General features: G+C 38.7%; 1 protein-coding gene and 1 non-coding gene across 2 annotated transcripts; one reads left to right on the top strand and one right to left on the bottom strand.

Annotated features, from left to right (window-relative positions):
- The first annotated feature begins 137 nt into the window (after positions 1-137).
- On the top strand, positions 138-219 carry TRNAS-UGA (transfer RNA serine (anticodon UGA)). The gene has a single exon. It is a non-coding gene; the product is annotated as a tRNA-Ser (tRNA).
- A 6413-nt stretch (positions 220-6632) lies between these two features.
- On the bottom strand, positions 6633-16531 carry DNAJC12 (DnaJ heat shock protein family (Hsp40) member C12). Its single transcript, XM_013173276.2, has 5 exons — positions 16292-16531; positions 13095-13173; positions 10988-11127; positions 9699-9900; positions 6633-7847 (listed from the first exon to the last, which is right to left on the bottom strand). The coding sequence occupies exons 1-5, from the start codon at positions 16367-16369 to the stop codon at positions 7753-7755; spliced, it is 594 nt and encodes a 197-aa protein (XP_013028730.1). The 5' UTR covers positions 16370-16531; the 3' UTR covers positions 6633-7752.
- Positions 16532-20459: the final 3928 nt, after the last annotated feature.

The raw sequence follows: 20459 nt of genomic DNA, 5'->3' as shown, positions 1-20459 counted from the left end.
GTTGGCCCCGCCGGCCGCGGCGGAGGCGGGACGAAGAGCGGCGGCGGCTCCCATTGGCTGCCAGTAGCGCCGGGGGCGGGGAGGGCCGCGCAGGGAGGCTGCGTAAGGAGCTGTGCAGGGGCGTATCGATACCAACAGCAGCGATGGCCGAGTGGTTAAGGCGTTGGACTTGAAATCCAATGGGGTCTCCCCGCGCAGGTTCGAACCCTGCTCGCTGCGGCCCGGAGGGGGCTACATTTTGCAGTTTAGGCCGTGCGCTTTTGCTCCTTTTGTTTTCTTACGGGGCTGAACGCGAGTCTGCAGCAAGTAGAGGCGTTCTCTACTATTTATTCTGTTGCAGTTCAGTAGGTAGTACTTCCACACTGCTCTGATTTTGTCAAAACATCGAAAGCAGCAGCAGGGCCCAGGGCAAGTTTTCAGCATTTCATCTAAAGTACGTGTGAAAAACAACACTTGACAGAGGTGAGAGAAGGGTTCACTGGGTTGAGTGCTCTCCCGGCAGCTCACCACCCTGGTCCTCTATGGACAAAAGAAACACTGCCCAAGTACAAAGCTCAGGATTAGTCCTGTACGTTACACCCTGTGCTGATCTGCCCAGAGGAATATTCTCCTCCCCCATGTCCTACAGCTGATGCAAAATACATAAACTCTTGCTGGCAGCAGACTACAATATATTGACTGCACTTCCTCCACCACACTTTCCTTTTCATGAATGAAGCTGAGCTGATTACTCCTAGATCTCCATTAAGGATTTACAGCTCTCTGCTCACATGCTTCTGCAGTTTTCAAAGAGTGTGTAAGTTTCAAATATTAATTGAAGAAGAAATCCAAAACATAACTTCTTTTCCGTATGGAGGACTTGATTTTGTTTAATCCATCAACAATGTAAACACTCTTTTGTTCTTGTTTTATAACTTGAAGATCCCACCCACCCTGCTAATCTGGAACAGATGAGAAAAGCTCTGTTTTGTGAAATGCAGTTTTGGGTAGCATTCCAAATTAATAAAAAGTTTTAAAAGAGTCAAAATGCAAAACACAGCAGGCAGACTTTGCATTAAAGTCTTTTTTTTTTTTAAAGTCTTATCTTTTTTACTAAAGCACTGAAATTGTTCCCAGGTTTTTACTGACCACTTTAAGTGTTTTGTTTCAAAAAGACACGTTTTGTCACTTTAATAGATCCAAAGACAGAGCACCACCCAATAAATAGTTATTAAGACGATCTCATCTTCAAGACGTTCTTCCACTGGAACCTTGCTAGTGATGGAAATGTCAAATGACCAACACCAAATGATAGGGTTATTTTGAATTCTGCATTGAAAAATAAGAAGTCTGCACATATATAGAATAGCAGCACAAATCTACTTGTCTAACAAAGTATTTACATTTGATGAAACTCTCCTACTTGAAAGTGATTTTCCCTAAAGTTGTGGTTGAAACAAAAAAGCAGCAGCAAACACCCAAGTTATTTCCCACCCTCCCCCTACAGCAAGATTTATAAAAATGTTCCCATCAAGGCACTGTGGGGGGAAACCATATGGTTTTAACTGCAGTTATTTTTTGTAAGGGGTTGTTTTTTTTTGCCTTTTTGTGTTGTTGTTGTTTGTTTGTAATTACACAAGAAAGTAAGGACTGCCAAACAGTCTGCTAAAGTTATATGCACATCAGCAGCACTACAATCCTAGTCCACTAGTCTCTCTCCTAGACTCCTGTCACTTTTGATTTCCATTTTGTAGCAGAGAGCTAAAAGTGCTACTGTTCAGGTTTGCTTCCCTTTTTAAACCTCAGCTATAAGAATGAGAAAAAGCAGGGCAGTAATGAATCTGTTTCTAGAGTCCAGGCCCCAAATGGTACATGTGGGCTCAGCATGATACTGCTCCACATACCTGTGCAATTTTCTGCCCCAGATCTGGCTCATGGTACATCTAGCAGAGGGATGCTTAAGATATCCAGGCTCCTTTTTATCATCGTCTATCCATACTAAAACAACGAGCTTTGTCCTTTGGCAGTGGCAGGTCAAGGATGGACATGGGAGTCCTGGGGAGGACTCAGGTCCTTTGGAAGTGAGGACTACCAGGAGCAGAAAAATACCAAAGGAACCAAGGTGCAAGCAACTGGAACAGTCTGTTATGCCTCCGAATCTTTCTGCTAATGCTCCTGCCCCACTTCCCACAGGTATCGTGCACACAGTGTTGTTGGATCAGAAAGGGGAAGACCTGGCAATCCTATACCCAGCAGAAACCTGGGGGCACCATGGGAATTAACTGCTACTAAAGAACCAGCTCTAACAGTCCTGATGGGTAAATCTAGTCTCTGTAAGGACTGACACCCAAGTCAAACTCCATCTCCTTAAAAGAGCTGTAGTAAGTAAGTCACTTGTCTTAGGGTCATTTGATGTCTTCACAGAAGCAGTTTGAAAAAGAGGCAAGCAAACCTTTTTGTCCAAAACAGAACTACTTTGTACATCCAGACTGGAAATCTGGACATTGGCAGTGAATCTCATATTTTAGAAGTAGCCCTTCTCCTTTGCTGCCCCACAAAGAGAAAGGAGCAGGAACAAACCACAGTGAAGATGCTATACAGAGGGGAATATAAATTACCTTTCTGCAACATCCATTGCCTGTGACAGGTTCTGATACACACCAGAGACCTAAGACTTGTAAAGCTTCCCATTCTCTATATTGTGCAGCACTGTAATCATTCAGACGCAAGCCTTTCAAAGCTGGGACAAACAGAGCGCCTGAAGAGTCTCATCTTCATTAACATGGAAGGAAGAATAGACTAATATAATAAAGGTGGAAGACCAAACATGCAGCACCTACGTCAACGGGGGAGGCTTGCTGACTCTCATAACCGCAGCACAAGCACACACACTGAGCTGCAATAAAAATACCCAGCATAAACTAACTGATAAGTATCACCCCATCTGACATGGACAGAGGCTGACAACTTACTGAGTTACTTTATCTTTTGCTGTGTAATTTCACCAGCTTTATAACAGCTTTGCTGCTTACCTTCCCAGCAGTCTTGTCTCATTTCAGGATATGAAAGTGTAAGATAGCAATATTCGTGCTCAGGAAATTAAAGCTAGTCAGTATCTGTTTTAATCATCAGGATACTTACTTCTATTATAGAGCATATAAACTGCCTTTTTTTTCCTGTCTCTCCTGAAGAATAAAACAAGCATTCAGGAAATGACCTTACCTATCATTCAGCATTACTCAGCCTGAGGTTTTAAGTCCTATACTATTTGTATTCATCATCAACATTTTAATTCTTACATTGCCACTTGAGAAACATTAGCAGAACAACTGGTAAAAAGAAGAAGCTTGTGAAGAACATTCTCAGTCTTATATATTCAGCATTTGCACAAAACCAGGAATCACAGCAGGAATTAAGGATATATTAATTTTATATAATACAAGACACACCAAGTCAGACCCCTCAGATACCCACCAGATTCACAACCCTTCATTATCTACTTAAACAACTCATAGGGAGTGCTGAAGAGGAAAATAGGACATTATCCCCCTCCCCTGAAGCTTTTGCAGGTGTCTGCCCTCTTCCCAGCTTGCAGTTCACAGACTAATCCTAATGGACCACCTGCAGTTGCTGTTCTTTTGCAGGTGTCTCCATTTTGCAGAAGAAGATGAATTTTTTTTCTTTGGCTACTAGAAAGCCATATATATCTGGCTATCATAATCACATCTTTTCAAAGCTTGAGAGACCCAGCTTACAGCCCCTGTGGCAATTTATATTTAAGCATGTCAGGTATGTTAAGTGCAGAGGCCAAGGCCCCACATTATTATTAGTAATGTCATATGGGATGGTTACTGGTCTTTTGATGCTACTGGCAACAAGACTTCTAAAATCACTATATATATGTATATTAAAAACAAACAAGCTGAAAAAACATCTTCTGCTTGGGGAGGGGTGGGTAAGGTCCTAAATCACCTAACACAGAAATTTGTCAGGTGTTTATTGTTTTCCATATTAAGGTGAGGGAGAACTGGGATGCCCACTTATTCCAGTTAACTGTTCTTGTTGGTGAGCAGGTCAGGTCCCACCAGTACTGTCCCCGGAGCAAAAGAGGCTGCACAGCTTCCTCCTGCTTTCCAGTGCTGTTAGGTTTGCTCTGCTAGGAAAGGTTAAATCACCCCCTAGTTTGGAAACACAGAAAATTGGGCCTTTCAAGTTAAAGTGTCTATGCAAGTATAAGAAATATCTGTATCAGTCTACTAGGGCAACTTACTCCTTCACTAGGGCAAATATGAATAAAATTATTGATCTCTAGCAGGTATATTGCAAAATCCAAGTTTTGCTATTGCTTTTTGAGGAGCTAAGAGCCTTCCAAACGTCTGCAACAAATATCCAAAGGTGCTTTGCCAAAACAGCCCGGTTTTAATCATGTGAGACATCAAGCCCTAGTTCAAAGCCCTAGTGTATACTCACTTGTCAAGTTAACCACCTGGTTAAGTGCTAAATCATCCATCAAAGTCCCCCCCTTTACCTTTAAGAACTAGTGAAATGGGGAGGGAAGACTCAGATGTCATCTGATCCAAGGTAATCCATCTGGTTGCATTTCCATCTTTTTGTAAAAGAGAGAAAAATTGTACCCTGTTACTATGTATCCGTCATATGGACTAGTGTTTTCTCCATTCCCAGTACTGAACATTATTTACAGTCCCTCTCTGATAAAGTGGACTGGAAGTCCTGAGCAGGTAGGTACCTCTCTATAGAGGAAAGCAGCATGTGCACTAAAAGAAAATACGTAATCACATTTAGCAGAAATTACAGAGGATTATTACTTTTGTGCCTTTAATGTTTTCAGGTGCAAAATATACAAGGGAAAAGCATCTAGAAAGATTCAAAAGATTTTGGATAAGCAAGTTTATGTATTGTAAAAATAGCTGTCACGCCTGATGCCGTCAAAGGTAGGGTCAATGTAGCCGTAACAACAGACCAGCATTACTCTGAGCTTTTATAAATAGATCGGTGCAAACATAACCAGTATCAGCAAACACAACACTGGTATTGCCCCTGTAAAGAAAACTGGCACCAGAATAATGATACTGATTAAGCTAATAAGATGTACACATTTGCCTGGCAAATCTGGTGGCCTTCTACAGTGGGGTTACAGCATTGATGGGTAGGGGAAGAGCAACTGACATCATCTACCTGGATTTGTGCAAAGCATTTGACACTGTCCCCTATGACAACCTTGTCTCTAAATTGGAGAGACATGGATTTGATGGATGGACCACTTGGTGGGAAAGGAATTGGTGGGATGGTCACACTCAAAGAGTTGTGGTCAATGGCGTAATGTCCAGGTAGAGATCAGTAACGAGTGGTGTTCCTCAGGGGTCAGTATTGGGACCACTGCTGTTTAACATCTTTGTCAGTGACGTGGACAGTGGGATTGAGTGCTCCCTCAGCAAGTTCGCTGACAACACCAAGCTGTGTGATACAGTCAACACGCTGGATGGAAGGGATGCCATCCAGAGGGACCTGGACAAGCCTGAGAGGTGGGCCCACTTGAACCTCCTGACATTCAACAAGGCCAAGAGCAAGGTCCTGCACCTGGGTAGGGGCAAGTCCAAGCACAAATACAAGCTGAGCAGAGAATGGGCTGAGAGCAGCCCTGAGGAGAAGGACCTGAGGGTGTTGGTGGATGAGAAGCTTGACATGAGCTGTCAAAATGTGCTTGCAGCCCAGAAAGCTGTGTCCTGGGCTATATTGAAAGAAGTGTAGACAGCACAGAGAGGAAGGTCTCCTTTTCTACTCTGCTCTTGTGAGACTCTACCTGAGTGCTGTGTTCAGCTCTGAGGTCCCCATCAACAGAAGGATGTGGACCTGTTGGACCACATCCAGAGGAGGGCCATGAGGATGATGAGAGGGATGGAGCACCTCTGCTATGAAGAATGGCTGAGGGAGTTGGGGTTGTTCACATGGGAGACAAGAAGGCTTCAGGGAGACCTTACAGAAGCCTTCCAGTACCTAAAGGGGGCTACAGGAAAGGGAGGAAGGGACTTTGTCAGGGAGTGTAGTGATAGGACAAGGGGGAATGGTTTTAAACTTAAAAACGGTACATTTAGATTAGACATTAGGAAGAAATTCTTCAGAGGGTGGTGAGGCACTGGCACAGGCTGCCCAGAGAACCTGTGGCTGCCCCATCCCTGGGGGTGTTCAAGGCCAGGCTGGATAGGGCTTTGGGCAGGCTGGGCTGGTGGAAGGGGGCCCTGCCCAGGGCAGGGGTTGGAACTGGATGGTCTTCAAGGCCCTTTCCAACCCAAAGTGTTCCACAATTCTACGATTCTCTGGGTTGCATTGGTAGGTACTTGTGTTACAGTTTGTAGCAATAAACACCAAACAGGAGAAGCATGGTAAGTCAGTCAGCACATCATACCACTGCACAGCAAGGCCAAATGTGTCACTCCAGGAGCAGACAGATTTAATATTGTTTCCATGTTGGGAGAAACCTGCAATTTTTTAGGTAAAACTTTCCATGGAGATGCCCAGGATTTATAACCAGACTTCCCTTAAGCATTTCCCCACTGATGGGACAAGTGACAAGAAATTCAAGAGAGATCTCTGCAGTGAGTAGAGGATTTCACTACAAAAAATGAAATCAACCCTTTCTGTATCCATGTAGCTTTATTCGTTAGAATTACTGATGGAATTACTTGTGTACACAGAAGTACAATGTACTAACATATTAGCCAGGGTTACAAAAAAGGAAGCAAATGCAAAACGAACAAGTACAACATAGAATTTTAAAAGTTTGTTCAAAATATCAAAAACTGGACCTGTAAGATTTTAAACATATTAATGCTGACTGGCCTGATTTTTCATTACTTAGCATACAAACCCTGATATGGCCCTATATATGAGGCCACAGCAGGGAGGGCAGTTACTACTAAGCCAGGACAATGCTGGCATACATACAAGGGGTTATCAGATGTCCACCAGTAAATCGTAACAAGAAAGTTTCTATTTGAAGTGAGGTTCTGGAACTGCCTTCCAAAATGAATACTTGGTGCAGAAAAACTTACTTATTAAGAATGCAGGTGATTTTTAAGAGTGCTTGATCCAGCATAGTGACCTTCCGGATAATAATAAGGTTCTTACTGCATTTATATTGTATGTAATTGTCCAACAAGTTATAGTATTGTTATAGTATTGTGCGTGCATGCATGCATTACAAATCACTATAGTAAGTACAATGCAATAAAAGAAGATAACCATAGTAAGTACAATGCAATAAAAGAAGATAACCATAGTAAGTACAATGCAATAAAAGAAGATAACCAAAGTACATAGTTTAGAAATAAGTTCTGTTTGAAGTTCATTGTCATACAGCTTTTGGAAGATCATCACTTAATAGCATGATATCCTGGAGTCTAGCATTGACTTTTGGTTCTACCGAGAGTATATTTTTACCTCACAGTATAGAGAAAAATACTACTTACTATGTAACATTTAATAATACAAGAAACAATATATAAGATATTAGATAACTACACAAAATTACTTTATGTTAATACTGAAAAGGGCTTTGCTTATTAAAGCTTGCTTATTAAACAAAACCTCCATCTGTAATGCTTATAGAACATGTGTTAACAGATAAGTATTAAGACATCTATTCAAACTGTTCACATCACAGTGAATGAATACTAAATACAAATAACTTAAAGCTGCTGCAAAAAATACTGAACTGTTGAACAGACGATCTCACACTCCTGCGTATTTTGCATTTTAGATCTCATAGTTTCTGAATTTCCTCAGAAGCTCTGATGGGGCATCCCCGGACCAGCGGAAACGTAAGTGCCAGTAATTTGCCTCTGAAAACCCTGAGAAAAAGAAAACAAAAAGGCAAGTAAATTATTATAAACTTGTATAAAACTGAGTTGTTGAAAAAAATAATTGATAATTTTCCCAAAAAAGCAAGTCAAAATTTGGTCATTTCCAGTGCTCTTGACTAGCAGGGACAACCTCTGCATTCTTGACACCATTTGAACAAGAACTCAAGCAAACACTTCAAGATCTATATCAGCTAGAAAGAGTCCAAAGGAGAACTGTAAGAATGATGAGCAGTCTAGAGAACAGAACTTAAAATGAAAGAGTGAAAAACTGCATTTGCTTAATCTAAAGCAGATAGGGTTACAGGATTAATCTCCACGTATGTGAAAGGCAGCAGCATGAAGAGAAGGTGTATTGGTTCTTCTCACACTCAGGGGAGTAGAGTTTTTCAAGCCCTTGCTTATGGTGTTTTTCTCACCCAGTGCTGTGTTTTTATCATCTATGAGCTGTGAATATTAAAATGTGAACTTCCCATATCAGGAAGCTGAAACCTACTACCAGACTTATTGTTAAAGTCTTTTATTCAGGTTGAAATAGCTATGTGGAGTTGTAGTCTGTAATTCTTACCAACCAGCAGACAGAAACTAAAAATATCTCCACTTAAAAGGAGGATCCAATATAATAAATTTTCTTTGGCAAAAACAAACAAAAATTCATTAACATCCTAACAGCAAGTATGGACATAGATATGCATACTGGCTCTGACAAATAAATGTATTCTAATATTCGCATTTATTAACAGTAATTTGCATCCACTGGGTAAATTAAGGAATCATTTAATGTGTTTGATAATTTTCACATTCAAATCTATGAAAAATAAATTAAAACTTAAAAAAAATTGCAAGACAGAAGATGCCTGCAAAGCAAGCCAGCTACCACAAGGATTAAGGTGACGTTTTCTTTACTTTGAAATTTGATTCCTTTACAAAGGTGACAATGTTGATTTAATCACCTGAAATACAAAATACTTTAATGTTATAAGGCACAATTTTAAAATATTATTTTTAGTTATGTTTCACCAACATTTGTTTGTAGAACTTTTTATCTATCTTCTGCATTCCACAAACACTTGGGTTTAAACTAGGTTTTGTTCCCTCCCAGTTTAGTTTAATTCCCTGCTTGATCAAGCTGAGAAGAAATAATAGGACTTGGTTTAATAATAGTTCTTTGATAATATAAGATTATGAAACTCCTGAAGGATGAAGCAGAAAAGAGAGTGTCCTAACTTTAATTCAGATATACTAACCTAAAATAGACAGGAAATACTAACTAGCCAGATGACAGCTTTTGAAACACACATTTATTCAGGTGCATGCACTGTTGTTGTTCATATATATACATATATAACTAATAAACAAAAGAAGCCTTCAAGCCTCAATTTTTAGTCCTCATGAGCTCATCAGATGCAAACTGTGCATAAGTATTAAATACTGGACTTAAAAAATATATGTACATAATAACTATGTGTTTTATGTAATGTGCTTTAAAGTTATTTTGTAAAAAAATCACTGAAAATAGTTGATGATTCTTACCCACTTCAGTCTAACAGGAAAACTGAGTTTTCCATTTCAGTTTAAGAACTATTTTCTCCTCTTCTTCCTTTTTTGTTTTTACTAGCAAACAGGCAGGCAAACAAGGGGTAGGGAGGGAGAAAAGTCTGAAAGCTTCAAAAATAAATAAATAACAACAATCCGAAAACTAAAACAAAACCCCAGCCCAAAACCACATTTCAAAAGCTATTAAATGTGTTGCTTCAGAGAAGAATTTCTCGTGACTAAAAGCCTCAGTTTCAGGCCAGAGTCTGGATACTGCAATCTTCTGCAACTGCTGGTTTTACTTACTTGGGGAGTCTGGATTCTTTGAAGACTGTGGTTTCTCATCAGGAATTGCGACATCTTTTTGCTCCCTGTTCCCATCTGACAATCCATCTTCATCGTTTTCAGATTGCTGGGTCCAAATCTCATTAGTTATGTTGTTGCTATTATTCAAGTCAGGAGCTTCCAGCATTTGGTCTTTCTTATTTTGGACAGCCCAGTGCATTGACTAAAGAAATGCAAAAATAAAAAACAAAGAACCAATTCCCATGCTTTAAAAGATTTTCAGAAGAAGTTTTCTTTCTTATATTATGGTAATAAATGGTTAAAAAAGTACATACTAGAGAAACTTGCATGTCAATAGGATAAGGAAAGCATGGTAACATATTGCAAACTGCATTTAAGAGGATAGTTTATGTGAGGCAGGCATGAAGAATAACATGTAGGAGTACATCAAATAATTATAAGGGTCTTTTGTCCAGTTTCTTCCATCTGGGCATGATGCTTCAGCTGAAGATGCTCTCAAACGTCACTCCTGAGCAGAATTGAGGCAAGCAGAATTGGGATGAAAAACATATTTGTTCACTTGTCTTAGTATCTGACCATGTAGATTTTTAACTACCATGCACTCAAACAAGGGAGAAAATAATCAAACATCATGGAATTGGGACCTACTAGGAACACACCACCCAATTATCACACTAGCAAAATTAGGAAGGAAATCAATCCTCAAAACATGTGTCTCTAAGCCACTGTGCAAATCAACAGTACTTCCTTACTACAAGGAAATAATGGTATTTAAATAGCGGTGTTTCCTGTGATAGAAGAAATTGGTCCCACCATTTTTAGGTAACCTGCATTTCTGGTTGACTAGTAGGGTCATTTGTGCTTCTCAGACATTTGTGCTGTTAGGCGTCTTAGAACACAGCTGGAGTACTACTCCAGAGAGTCTGACTGACAATACAGCATTTCAGGAATTTAGAATATTGTTCAAGGATCCTAGTTCTAATTTAACTTCGAAAACAAATAAACGGTCCCTGCAAAAAAAGGCAAAAAGTGATGAAACATTTGAAAACAGCTTTTAAATTACTGTAATAAATTTGCTGTAAAACTAATAGCCTAAAACCCTTCTACGAACAGGCTCCTGTAGCCCTCCAATTTTATCTGAGTTTCCTTAGAAATTACTCTGCACTATCCCATCCTGAAAACCTACATCTGGAGAAGTGTTGCAACTCACCCTCTCACTCAGTGGAACATTTCTGCTGGGCCAGCCCTACCTCCCCTCTCCTGAATGCCCCAACTTAGACACCACCAACCGTTTTCACAGAGTTGCTCAAGGCTTCCCACTGCTGGAACGGAATGGTAATTTTGCTTCTCCGCCAGTAATCATAGTGTGCTCGACTCTCTTCATTAATGAGAATCTCCTTAGCTTGCTGCAGCTTCTGGAAATTCTCCACTAGAACACAAACCAAAAAGATGCTAAAGCCAACACTTGTTTTCAAATAAATTAATTCAGATGTGAAAGGGCAGCTGCCAGCAATGCAAGCTAAATTGACAACCAAAACTGACAAGCATGTAGAGGAACCTAAATATAGTGCAAATAATTAAAATAAAAAATATTATCTTGGATACGAGCCTGCATGAACGAGAGCCCTTTTCCCTACAGGATAATTTTTCATTAAATAGTTACTAAGGATGCAGCTGCATGCTACTGTTTGTAGAAGGGTTATAAAGATTTAGATTTTATCTATGAGTCACCTGCATTACAGTGATCTATTATTATGACTATTATTATTCATTTATTCCACTTCACAAATTAGATTTCTTTTGAAATACACTAAGCCCAAACACCAATCAAAATTGATAACCATAAATCAAACAACAGACAACAGGCTGGGGAGGCAGTTCTCTGACACTTCCTTTTTCTAGTGTCAACAAATAAAAGTTTCTAGTTTTCAACAAATAAAAAGTTATTTTAATTACTCTTTATTGAGCTTTGTTAAACAGATGAAAACAAAAATATAAACTTTCACCAGTACTGTAAAAAGGCATTTAAAGTAAAGGCAAGATGATCATGTTAAATAGAGTATAAAATATATCTTCTTGACAAAGCTGCTCCAACATTGGCACTTGGCCTCCCATATTGAGTTACTTTCAGTGAGTTAAGAGGGAGCTGCTGCAGGGGTAACATGCAGTGGAGCAGTCTCCTGTTTCCTTGCCATAAGAGCCAGAATTTGCTGCAGACAAACTCTATTCCATTGTTTCCACTGGTACTTGTGCTACCATTTTCAATGAATTAAAGACTAGCAATGAGGCTATTGTTAATAGGTGGTAGATTGTCTTTCAAACGTCAAATCTAACGGGGTTCCTTGTCAGGGAGTATCAGAGTGAAAAATCCCACCTATTCTGCCTTTTAACCCTGCCTTGTGAACTCACTGAAACTAGACCTGGGTGGCACTTCAAGAGGGAAAGCCAAGCTGGCTGAGAGCTCTGCTTGAGGCAGTGGAGTGGGAGTCGCCTGTAACATCCACTACACTCACAGCTCTGCCGTCCCAGGGGAAGGTGTGGATGCGGTCAAACTCACAGAAGTGGGTAGCCTGTATTGTTCCGTTTATAGCTAAAGTAATAGGAAGGATCCCAGGGAAAAACTTCATGCGTTAAGCAAAATAAGAATTACATTTAATTATTCTACAACCATTTTTTAGTGGGGACCATAGTTATGATCAGAACGGCCTTTATTACGAGAATATAAACTATTCAGAGAGAGGTGAGCATCGATGACAGCTGTCTTTTGGTTACAACTGGGTAAGACTGTCTTCAAATAACTCAGGTGCTGCTTAAATGTCACAGGCACAGCTTGGATATGAAGAACTGCATGCATGCTTTCGTAAACTCAGATGTTAGCTGATGTTCTGCAAACAGATGGCTACTCATGTGGTGCCAGGTTCTCTTTATTTCCAGTCATTAAATTACATTAAAAGAAACTAAACTACATTTAATATGCTCCTGATGGGCTTGTTCATGGAAACAAATTAACTAGTTGACGCAAGTGTGGCATTTGAATGCCACTGAGCATGGAAGCAGGCCAACTTCAGAGGTCTAAAAAGGGATACACTCCATAAAAAATTTCTAGATTAGAAGATGTTCTACCATAGGAAAAAAAAAATGATATTCCTAGAAACGAAAACACTACAAGTGACTTTCTGCTCTTACCACCTAGGAGTGTGCAAGTTTTCAACAGAATATTAAGAATATTTAGAATATTAATATTGCTAATCAAAGAATACACTCAATACACATGACACTTAAAATGTATTGGGCAAGAGAACAATTAAGAAAATTTTAAGGCTGAATTTATTGTCTTAGTCACCTTAGCTATCTTATGAAAGAATAGATTATTTTTAAACAGGGAAGAACACCTACCTGCTTTGGGGTTTCCAGGATGTTTGTCAGGATGACATTCAAGGGCTTTAATCTTAAATTCTGCAAGAATTTGTTCGACCTAAACAGAATGTCACGATTTAAAGTGAGTAAATACATACGTACATTAAAGATTTTCAGATTTACTCTTTGAAAGGAGTTGGGAGGAACAACAGAGAATGTTGATTTTTTCTATTCATTTTTAGTACAGGCAAAACAGGTAACAACCATCTGTCAGTAACACTGCTTATTTAATTTCAATGCCTATGCACTCATCCTTGCTTTTGGTTTTATGCAGCTCAGTCACCCAATATAGTGAGCTGGCTTTAAGAAAACTGTGTGAAGATGTGTGCAAAACCCTTTCCTCACTTTTGAACACACAAGTAAAACGTATCACTTCAGATGCTCTTCATCTTGTTTAATCAACTGTATCTTTTCACAAAGTCTCACTGCAGGAAGCAGAAGCCTTCTGTATTGCTAAGGATCAGTTTGTGGGTTTGGGTGGCTTTCTCCACATCCTCTGCAAGGAAACTTAGCCAGTGCCACATGGCTTATCTACCTTGGATACCGCAAGGCTGGACAAGGAGCAGTTCACAGGCTTCCTGTCAAGTTTATTTTCTGGGCAAAAGGTTGGCTTGGAATGGAATAAATTTGTAACCAATATTAGAATATTGAAAGGTATTAGTTTATATTATTCACAAGCTCCCACATAGTTTATAGTGCCATAAGTTATTATAAGCTGTGGAGAAGCAGAGACATATTTAACAGCTAAGAAAACACAGGAAACCCCTGGAGTTGGGGATAGGCTTAGATTTTCAAATTTTCAGATTTTCAGAGTATCTTGTTTCATCCTACAATTCATATGCCAAATCTTTTTTGAATCACTCTTGTACAGCTCAAGCTATTACAACAATTTATCCTACAGTATCAACTAGCTACTATTTTTTCCATGCTGGAACAGCTGTTCATATGAATTCCTCATCCATCAGACCCTGATGTCCACATAAAACATAAATGAAGTATTTCAAAATGAAGTCAGAAGATCTTTTTTCTTCAAAATAAAATTACTTGTCTCTTAACCAGCTGGCCAAATTATGTGGTCATATGCTGGGCAAAATGTGGTCTATAATGGTATTTTAAGAATTCCATACTTTTCACTCTTCTTAGTAGCTTCCTCCAGAGGTATATGTGAGGTGGTATATTTCCAGCCATAAGACCCTTAAAAATATATACGTATATTATACAGAGAACTTGTTGAAACTGGGTACTGTATAGCTAGCTAATGTCGCTAAAACTTACTTACATAAAGGGGAACTTTCAAATATGTGCACTAGCAGAAAGGTAGCATGGAAGTCTTTAGTTTAAATAAATTAAAAAAAAAGGAAAAGTTCATATGAGGTTTATACAAAATACATTAAATTTACATAAAATATTTAATGATATGTTCTACCAAGAAAGTTATTCAAAACCCACTAGATATGAATAACATTTTTCTTGGAAGGATGTAGGAAAGGGATCTCTCCTTGTCCTCTTAAGTCTGAAGATGAAGTAGTTGTCTATGAGCTCAGTTCTTCAAGAAGCCAAGAATGAACACAGGTATTTACCTGAATATAGAGAAATGCTGTTGAAGAAGTTGAGATTATTTGTGCTCCAATTTAAGCAGGTCAGATCAAGAACAGAATATTCAGTACCTTGCACAAAAATACTGCAGCTGAGAGCGTGTAAGAGTAAATTTGCTTCTGTATATGCCTAAAGAAGAATGCATAGAAGCCTGTACCACTACAAAGTTAATGCTTTGATTACACAAATTAGTGTGATTGTAAAATATCTGTAATGCTTCAAATTTCTTTTTAAAGCTAGAAGTAGTCATGTGCACTATCCTGAGAGAAGGCAATCATGGTGCCCAGTCAAACTGGGATCTCAGTTCATACTCTGAAGTCAAAAATAATGTTGTAACATCTGCTTCTCTCAATAGATAGTACTTGACAGATTATTTTTCAGGACTCATTAGCAGTTATTTCACCTTTTAAATTTAATTTGAAGCAATCTGACAAATCATTATTTCATGTGTTCGAACTATTCATTAATTAATAAACCCATAAGGAATTAATATGAGCTAGAAAATGAGAAATATTGTCTGCGAAACAAGCCTAGATAGGAACTTTAATACTGCCCTCTGCTGGGATGGAACATGGAAGTTATCTCAAGAAAAGAGAATTTTCTCAGGAAAGAGAAAAATTACCATCTGCAACAGAACAAAGATGCTTACTGATTTGCCCACAGTGATAAAAGAGACAGAGGTGTTACCCCAGCATTTGACCACTAGGGCAAATGAAAGCATCTGATTAAATTTACCGAGCAAAATATAGCTTTTATCCATGCTGAATATATCATTAATTACAGCAGAGCAATCAAAACTCCCTTTCCAAAGTCTGAACCCAGTTCCAGTTAACAGAGCAGACAGATTAAAAAATATTAGCACACCCCTAACTCTATCAAAAAAAAATGTTGCATAGACATCTTTAGAAAGAAAATGACTTGCTTACCTACAAATCATTCAACAATTGCTTACATAGTTCTCACCCTAACGTATGTACCTGCTACCAAAACAAATTACTAAAACTAGTTTTTGAAGGCAATTTAAATTATCATTTAGAAATCATTAGTAAAATGAATGAAAAAAAATGTTTTTCTTCCCCATCAATTAATACAATTTAAAAAAATGAAAAAGTATAAGATAAATAGTTGAGCAACTTGATAGCATTATCTGTCACCTACAGCTACAAACCTTCAATTAGTTGCATATGCATAGCTTTTTTCATCTTTTAAAACTGCAAAGGTATTCTAAAATGTTATTCACACGTCAAATTTATGCAGTTGTCTCACGATTCATAACCATATCATATGTGGAACTAAACTAATGAAGAAACCCTCATTTCACTTATATCTGTAATACAATCCTGGTTTACAAGACATTTTTCATTAGAGCTTTATTTTAGGATCTGAACATAGGCAGACAGATCAGAAAATTGAGCTTTGCAAAGGAAGTTAATAAAAGATAAAAGTGGCTAGAAAGAAGGTTTGCAATGCATTTCAAATAGTCCTACCCTGGGAGATAAAGGACTTCAAATCCTCCCCGCAGATAAACAAGCACACTCAAAGCGTTATTAACCTGGAGGGAAGGCGGGGAAGGCTCTTACCGTAGATAGTTCATCACATCCTAGCAAGTTGTAGTAATCTTCCAAGTCATCTGCTTTGCAGTTCAAAATTGCATCCATCTGGGCTAGTCCAGTGGGCTTTTTCAAGCTGAGGCACAGGGGGTGTAAAATACTATATTAATGGAAAGCTTACAAACAGGTTTAAAAGTAGCCCGGGGAAACAGGCAATTTCCCCACAGGTCTGCAGCTCTCTCCAGCGCTTTTTAATAGAGGGAGCTGACACACATGAATTTTCTTGATTTCTCTGCCTGCCATTGGTCCCTGCAGGATGCCAATCCGCTCGCACAAACCTGCTGACGGCAGTGCTCCCTGGGATTTGTAGTTGTCCATCTCATTTCAACATTAAACGCTGATTCTTGTCCAGGCTGAAAAGAGTTCTGGGTACCAAGTAAAATCTAGCTGTATTTATTGGAGATTTAGATCTTGCCATATAGCCAGGTAAAATAGCTAAAGGCTTTCCTGCCCCAGGGTCTACATATACAAGGATATATTTTCTGCTTAATTTTTAATTGCAACTGCTGCCCGAGACATTGACAAGGGGTTTATAGAGGTAGTTATTGAAAAGAGCAAGAATTGCTTCCAAAATAATGAACGCACACTTTTGTGAGTAAAGTCCCAGCCTTGCCAAAGCTTCTAGGAGTTCTGCCAGTCCCTTCACAGAGGGTGGTGAATCTGTAGTCTTTGGAGGCTACCTAGCACGCACCTGTATTATTATTCAAAAACAAACAGATCATTGCTTTTGTACAGTTTCCTTTTCCGACAAAATGAAAACTGAAAAGACAGTGTACTTACTGTTATCAAAAGAAAGAGATGCTCATGCAAAAGTTACTTCAAATTGTGTCTTGAAGGCCTATATCGTGTGCACAACACATTCTTGGTAAAACTCATATGACACTGAAGTGAAGCACCTTTTAATTTGAACTGTATTTAATGATTAAGGCCTCAGTCCAACAAAGACTGCATTCATATTTAACTGTATTCTCCTATGATCTATTGACTTAAAAAGATATTTCCTAGGTGTAATAGTAACCACTCGCAGAAGTCTTTCCTCTGGAGCCTGAGGAGCTCTATTTTTAGTTTCCTGTAAGAGCGTTGTAACCCAAGATGTCCAATGTCACTAAATATTGCTGGTTCTTTAAACTAACACTTAAAAATACATTGCCTTGAACATCCCTACAATTTTAGATGCAGTGACCTAGTAGTCTATGCAGAACAGACACACAGAGGGTGACCGAGGCTATCACAGCTGTATGTTAATGAGCGAAGGGTCTAGTGGCAAACCGCAATTGTTAATATAATACGGAACATGTAATCTTTGCATTTACAACTTTTTATTATTATTATGTTATTATTATGTATATTGTTAATCTTCTGAAATAATCTACATATGAGCCTTCTACCGCTTTCTGTTCAAGGTTGTATTGTCTGAGGTTTCTTTTTTTTTTTACTGTGTATTCAGACAGCCTGTTCAGATTGTAAAATATATAAACGTGAAAGGAAGAAGCAGTATTACCAAACAGTAAAGTACAAACCTCTGTGAAACTATTTAAAGTGGTTAGAAAACATTATCATCATATTTCTCAGAGTATATAAAACAACAGATTTTTTTCAACAAAGTAGAAGAGGAAACAATTACAAACCTCTCCCTCTTCTCCATTCCTAACTTAATAATGAACCACAAAAGTACAATAAAGAAAGGAAAGCCTTTTAGCAAGAGATCATGTAAATATTTAAATAGATTGTACTCTGGGGGAGGATAAAAAACAAACAGCTGTCCCTCCTGCCCAGCAGCACTCCTGACATGCCATTCTTGTCCAAGTATTTCTTGCATATTTGCGTAAGGTGAAAGGGAAGGATCTTTAACCCTTTTTCCCCTCAGGTTTCAGGGGCTTTTTTTTTTTTTTGCTTTCTTTTTTTTTCCTTTAAAGTGAACTGCAGATCCAAGAGCAGGATTCAACAGACAAAACCCTGAGACTTGCAAGTTTTTTGTTCATGAGGAATTTTCCCATCTACACTCTGCTCAGACTGAATGCACAAGTGCTTTGATCCCAATGGCAGCAGTGAGCATTCTTGTCTTCCTTCCACCCAAAGATTTCCAGTGCTCGGAACACAAACAGCCCCACAGCACAGTCTGAAGGCTTGTGCATGGAAGATGCAAAATACTAATACTGGATATTAATGCAGTCAATTGCTACTCGTTCTGACTTCACTGGGACAACTCCCAGAGCAAGATATTGTCAAATAAGAGGGTAAGAGAACCTGCATACAAAAATACAAAGATTACCCTCAGAAGATAAACTTGGTTTGAAAGAATCATGGCAAGGGAGATGTCACAGCTATGTGTATTCACATGTTTTGGTTAGCGTTGCTCAGAGTGTATAAACAGTACAGAAAGTGAGGAAATCTCATATTTGTTCTCCGTACCCAACCACGAACAAAATGTTTCTATTCATTCCTACCACGTAATCAACAGTTCTGCTTGCTTAGAGTCAAGAGTGAAACTAACCTGGTTCAGCATAGCAGGAGGTTTGCCATCAACATGCAGAAGCCTGAAACGGCCCTTTAAATAAAACAGGAAGATCTGAAATGCGTATTTCAGTTTATTCCCATAAAATTCATTAAATCTTCTAGTATCAGTTCTTCTCAACCAACTTTAGTTGTTTTGCTTCCCAAGGACAGAGTATACATTTTTAGGAAGCTCAAGGCACAACAGAACTCAAATTAGTTCTGCATTTCTTGCCCCATCCTTGGATGCTCATATGCTTAGAGCTGCAAGAACAGAACAGGACCTGACCACTATCAGACTTCCTGATTCAGGGGCAACTGCTTCAACATTATCATCACGTGTAAATGCTCGCACTATAAGGGTCAGCTCCAGGATCCTTGGTTCATTTCCTTACCAGTAGCTTCACAAAAAGCTTTATACCATGCACCTATGTCAGCCATAGGGTGTCTTCCTTAGAAGACCATCTTTGCATAAATAGGCACCAAAAGATCAACATTAAAGTTACACCTCTACTTTTCATGCTTAAAAATATAAATCTTCCTTCAGTTTCAATAAGGAAAAAGAATGCATACAAATTTGCAGAGAATAATGGAATTGTTGTGACTCACATCTGGAACTTGTTTCTGAGATACAGGTAAAGTATATGAAAAGTGGTATGTAGATCTTTTTGGGGTTGTTAATACTTGAAAGAACCACATTTTTTCCCCCTTATAAACACATATACCACATCTAAAGTCAGTTATCCATAAGTAATCCCTTTTGAAGCCAAAACCGAGTACCCACAATTTTAGCCAAAAGTATGTATTTTTTTAAAAAAGCTGATATTACTGAGTTTTGCAAAGGAGAAATTCTACCTGTCTAATCTTGGTATTGCCAATAAACTTAGGGCTTTGGTTGTAGTAAATTCTCTAAGACTGTTATGTAAATAGTTGGTGACTTTAAGCTGTAATATTAAAGAAAACAATATTTAAATTTATATCCATGAAGTTTAGATCAAGATTTACGTGCAGGTAGGCAACAAAACCAAAATAGATGCCAAATATGCAACATATCTCATTTTTAAAAATCAGGTTTTTTTTGAAAGTAAACTCTTGCTTCCTATCAGTTCAGAATCAACTAAACAAATGAAAGGATGATGTAAAACCAATTCACACAACACTTTGCAGAGCTGTCTGAGGTTATTTTATTTTTAATTCATCACTGTAGAAGAGAAAATAAACATATTATTCATTTCTGGGCCTAGAAATTACAGCAAGAAATATAAGCAAAAGAAATCAAAGCATTCTCAAATATCTTTCATGTTTGCATTTCCACTGGAACGCCGCAAAGTGCAATAACGAAAGAGAACAGCAAGCACGTCTTCTACGGGCAGCTCCCTCAGCCTTCATTTCCGTTCTACTTTTTAAAAAATCATTACGCAGACACCTGCTGACCACGTTTCAACTGTGCCCAGTGCAAAATTTTGCTCTCTGAAGTTCCATGTTTCAAAAAGTCTGCTGAGGCAAGAAGATCAGAACTACAGTTGTCTATGCACTGGTATATCTCACAAGGCACATTAACAGAAAGCTGTGAATGAAAAGCATCAGTGAGGGAGAGGCACCTCCCAGCTTAGTCAGTACCGCTCCTGCAGCACGAAACAAAGCC

This window comes from Anser cygnoides, chromosome 7, assembly GCF_040182565.1.
Source record: "Anser cygnoides isolate HZ-2024a breed goose chromosome 7, Taihu_goose_T2T_genome, whole genome shotgun sequence".
Lineage (NCBI taxonomy): Eukaryota > Metazoa > Chordata > Aves > Anseriformes > Anatidae > Anser > Anser cygnoides.
The sequence above is the reverse complement of the archived record's forward strand: the minus strand, read 5'-3'. Positions and strand labels throughout refer to the sequence as shown.

Coding starts and splice junctions, on each gene's coding strand:
- DNAJC12 (XM_013173276.2), bottom strand. CDS start 16,369: ATGGATGCAATTTTGAACTGCAAAGCAGATGACTTGGAAGATTACTAC. Junction 9,901..10,987: donor TGAGCAACTCTGTGAAAACG/GTTGGTGGTGTC, acceptor GCATTTCTTTAG/TCAATGCACTGGGCTGTCCA. Junction 7,848..9,698: donor AAAGAATCCAGACTCCCCAA/GTAAGTAAAACC, acceptor TCTTTTTCTCAG/GGTTTTCAGAGGCAAATTAC.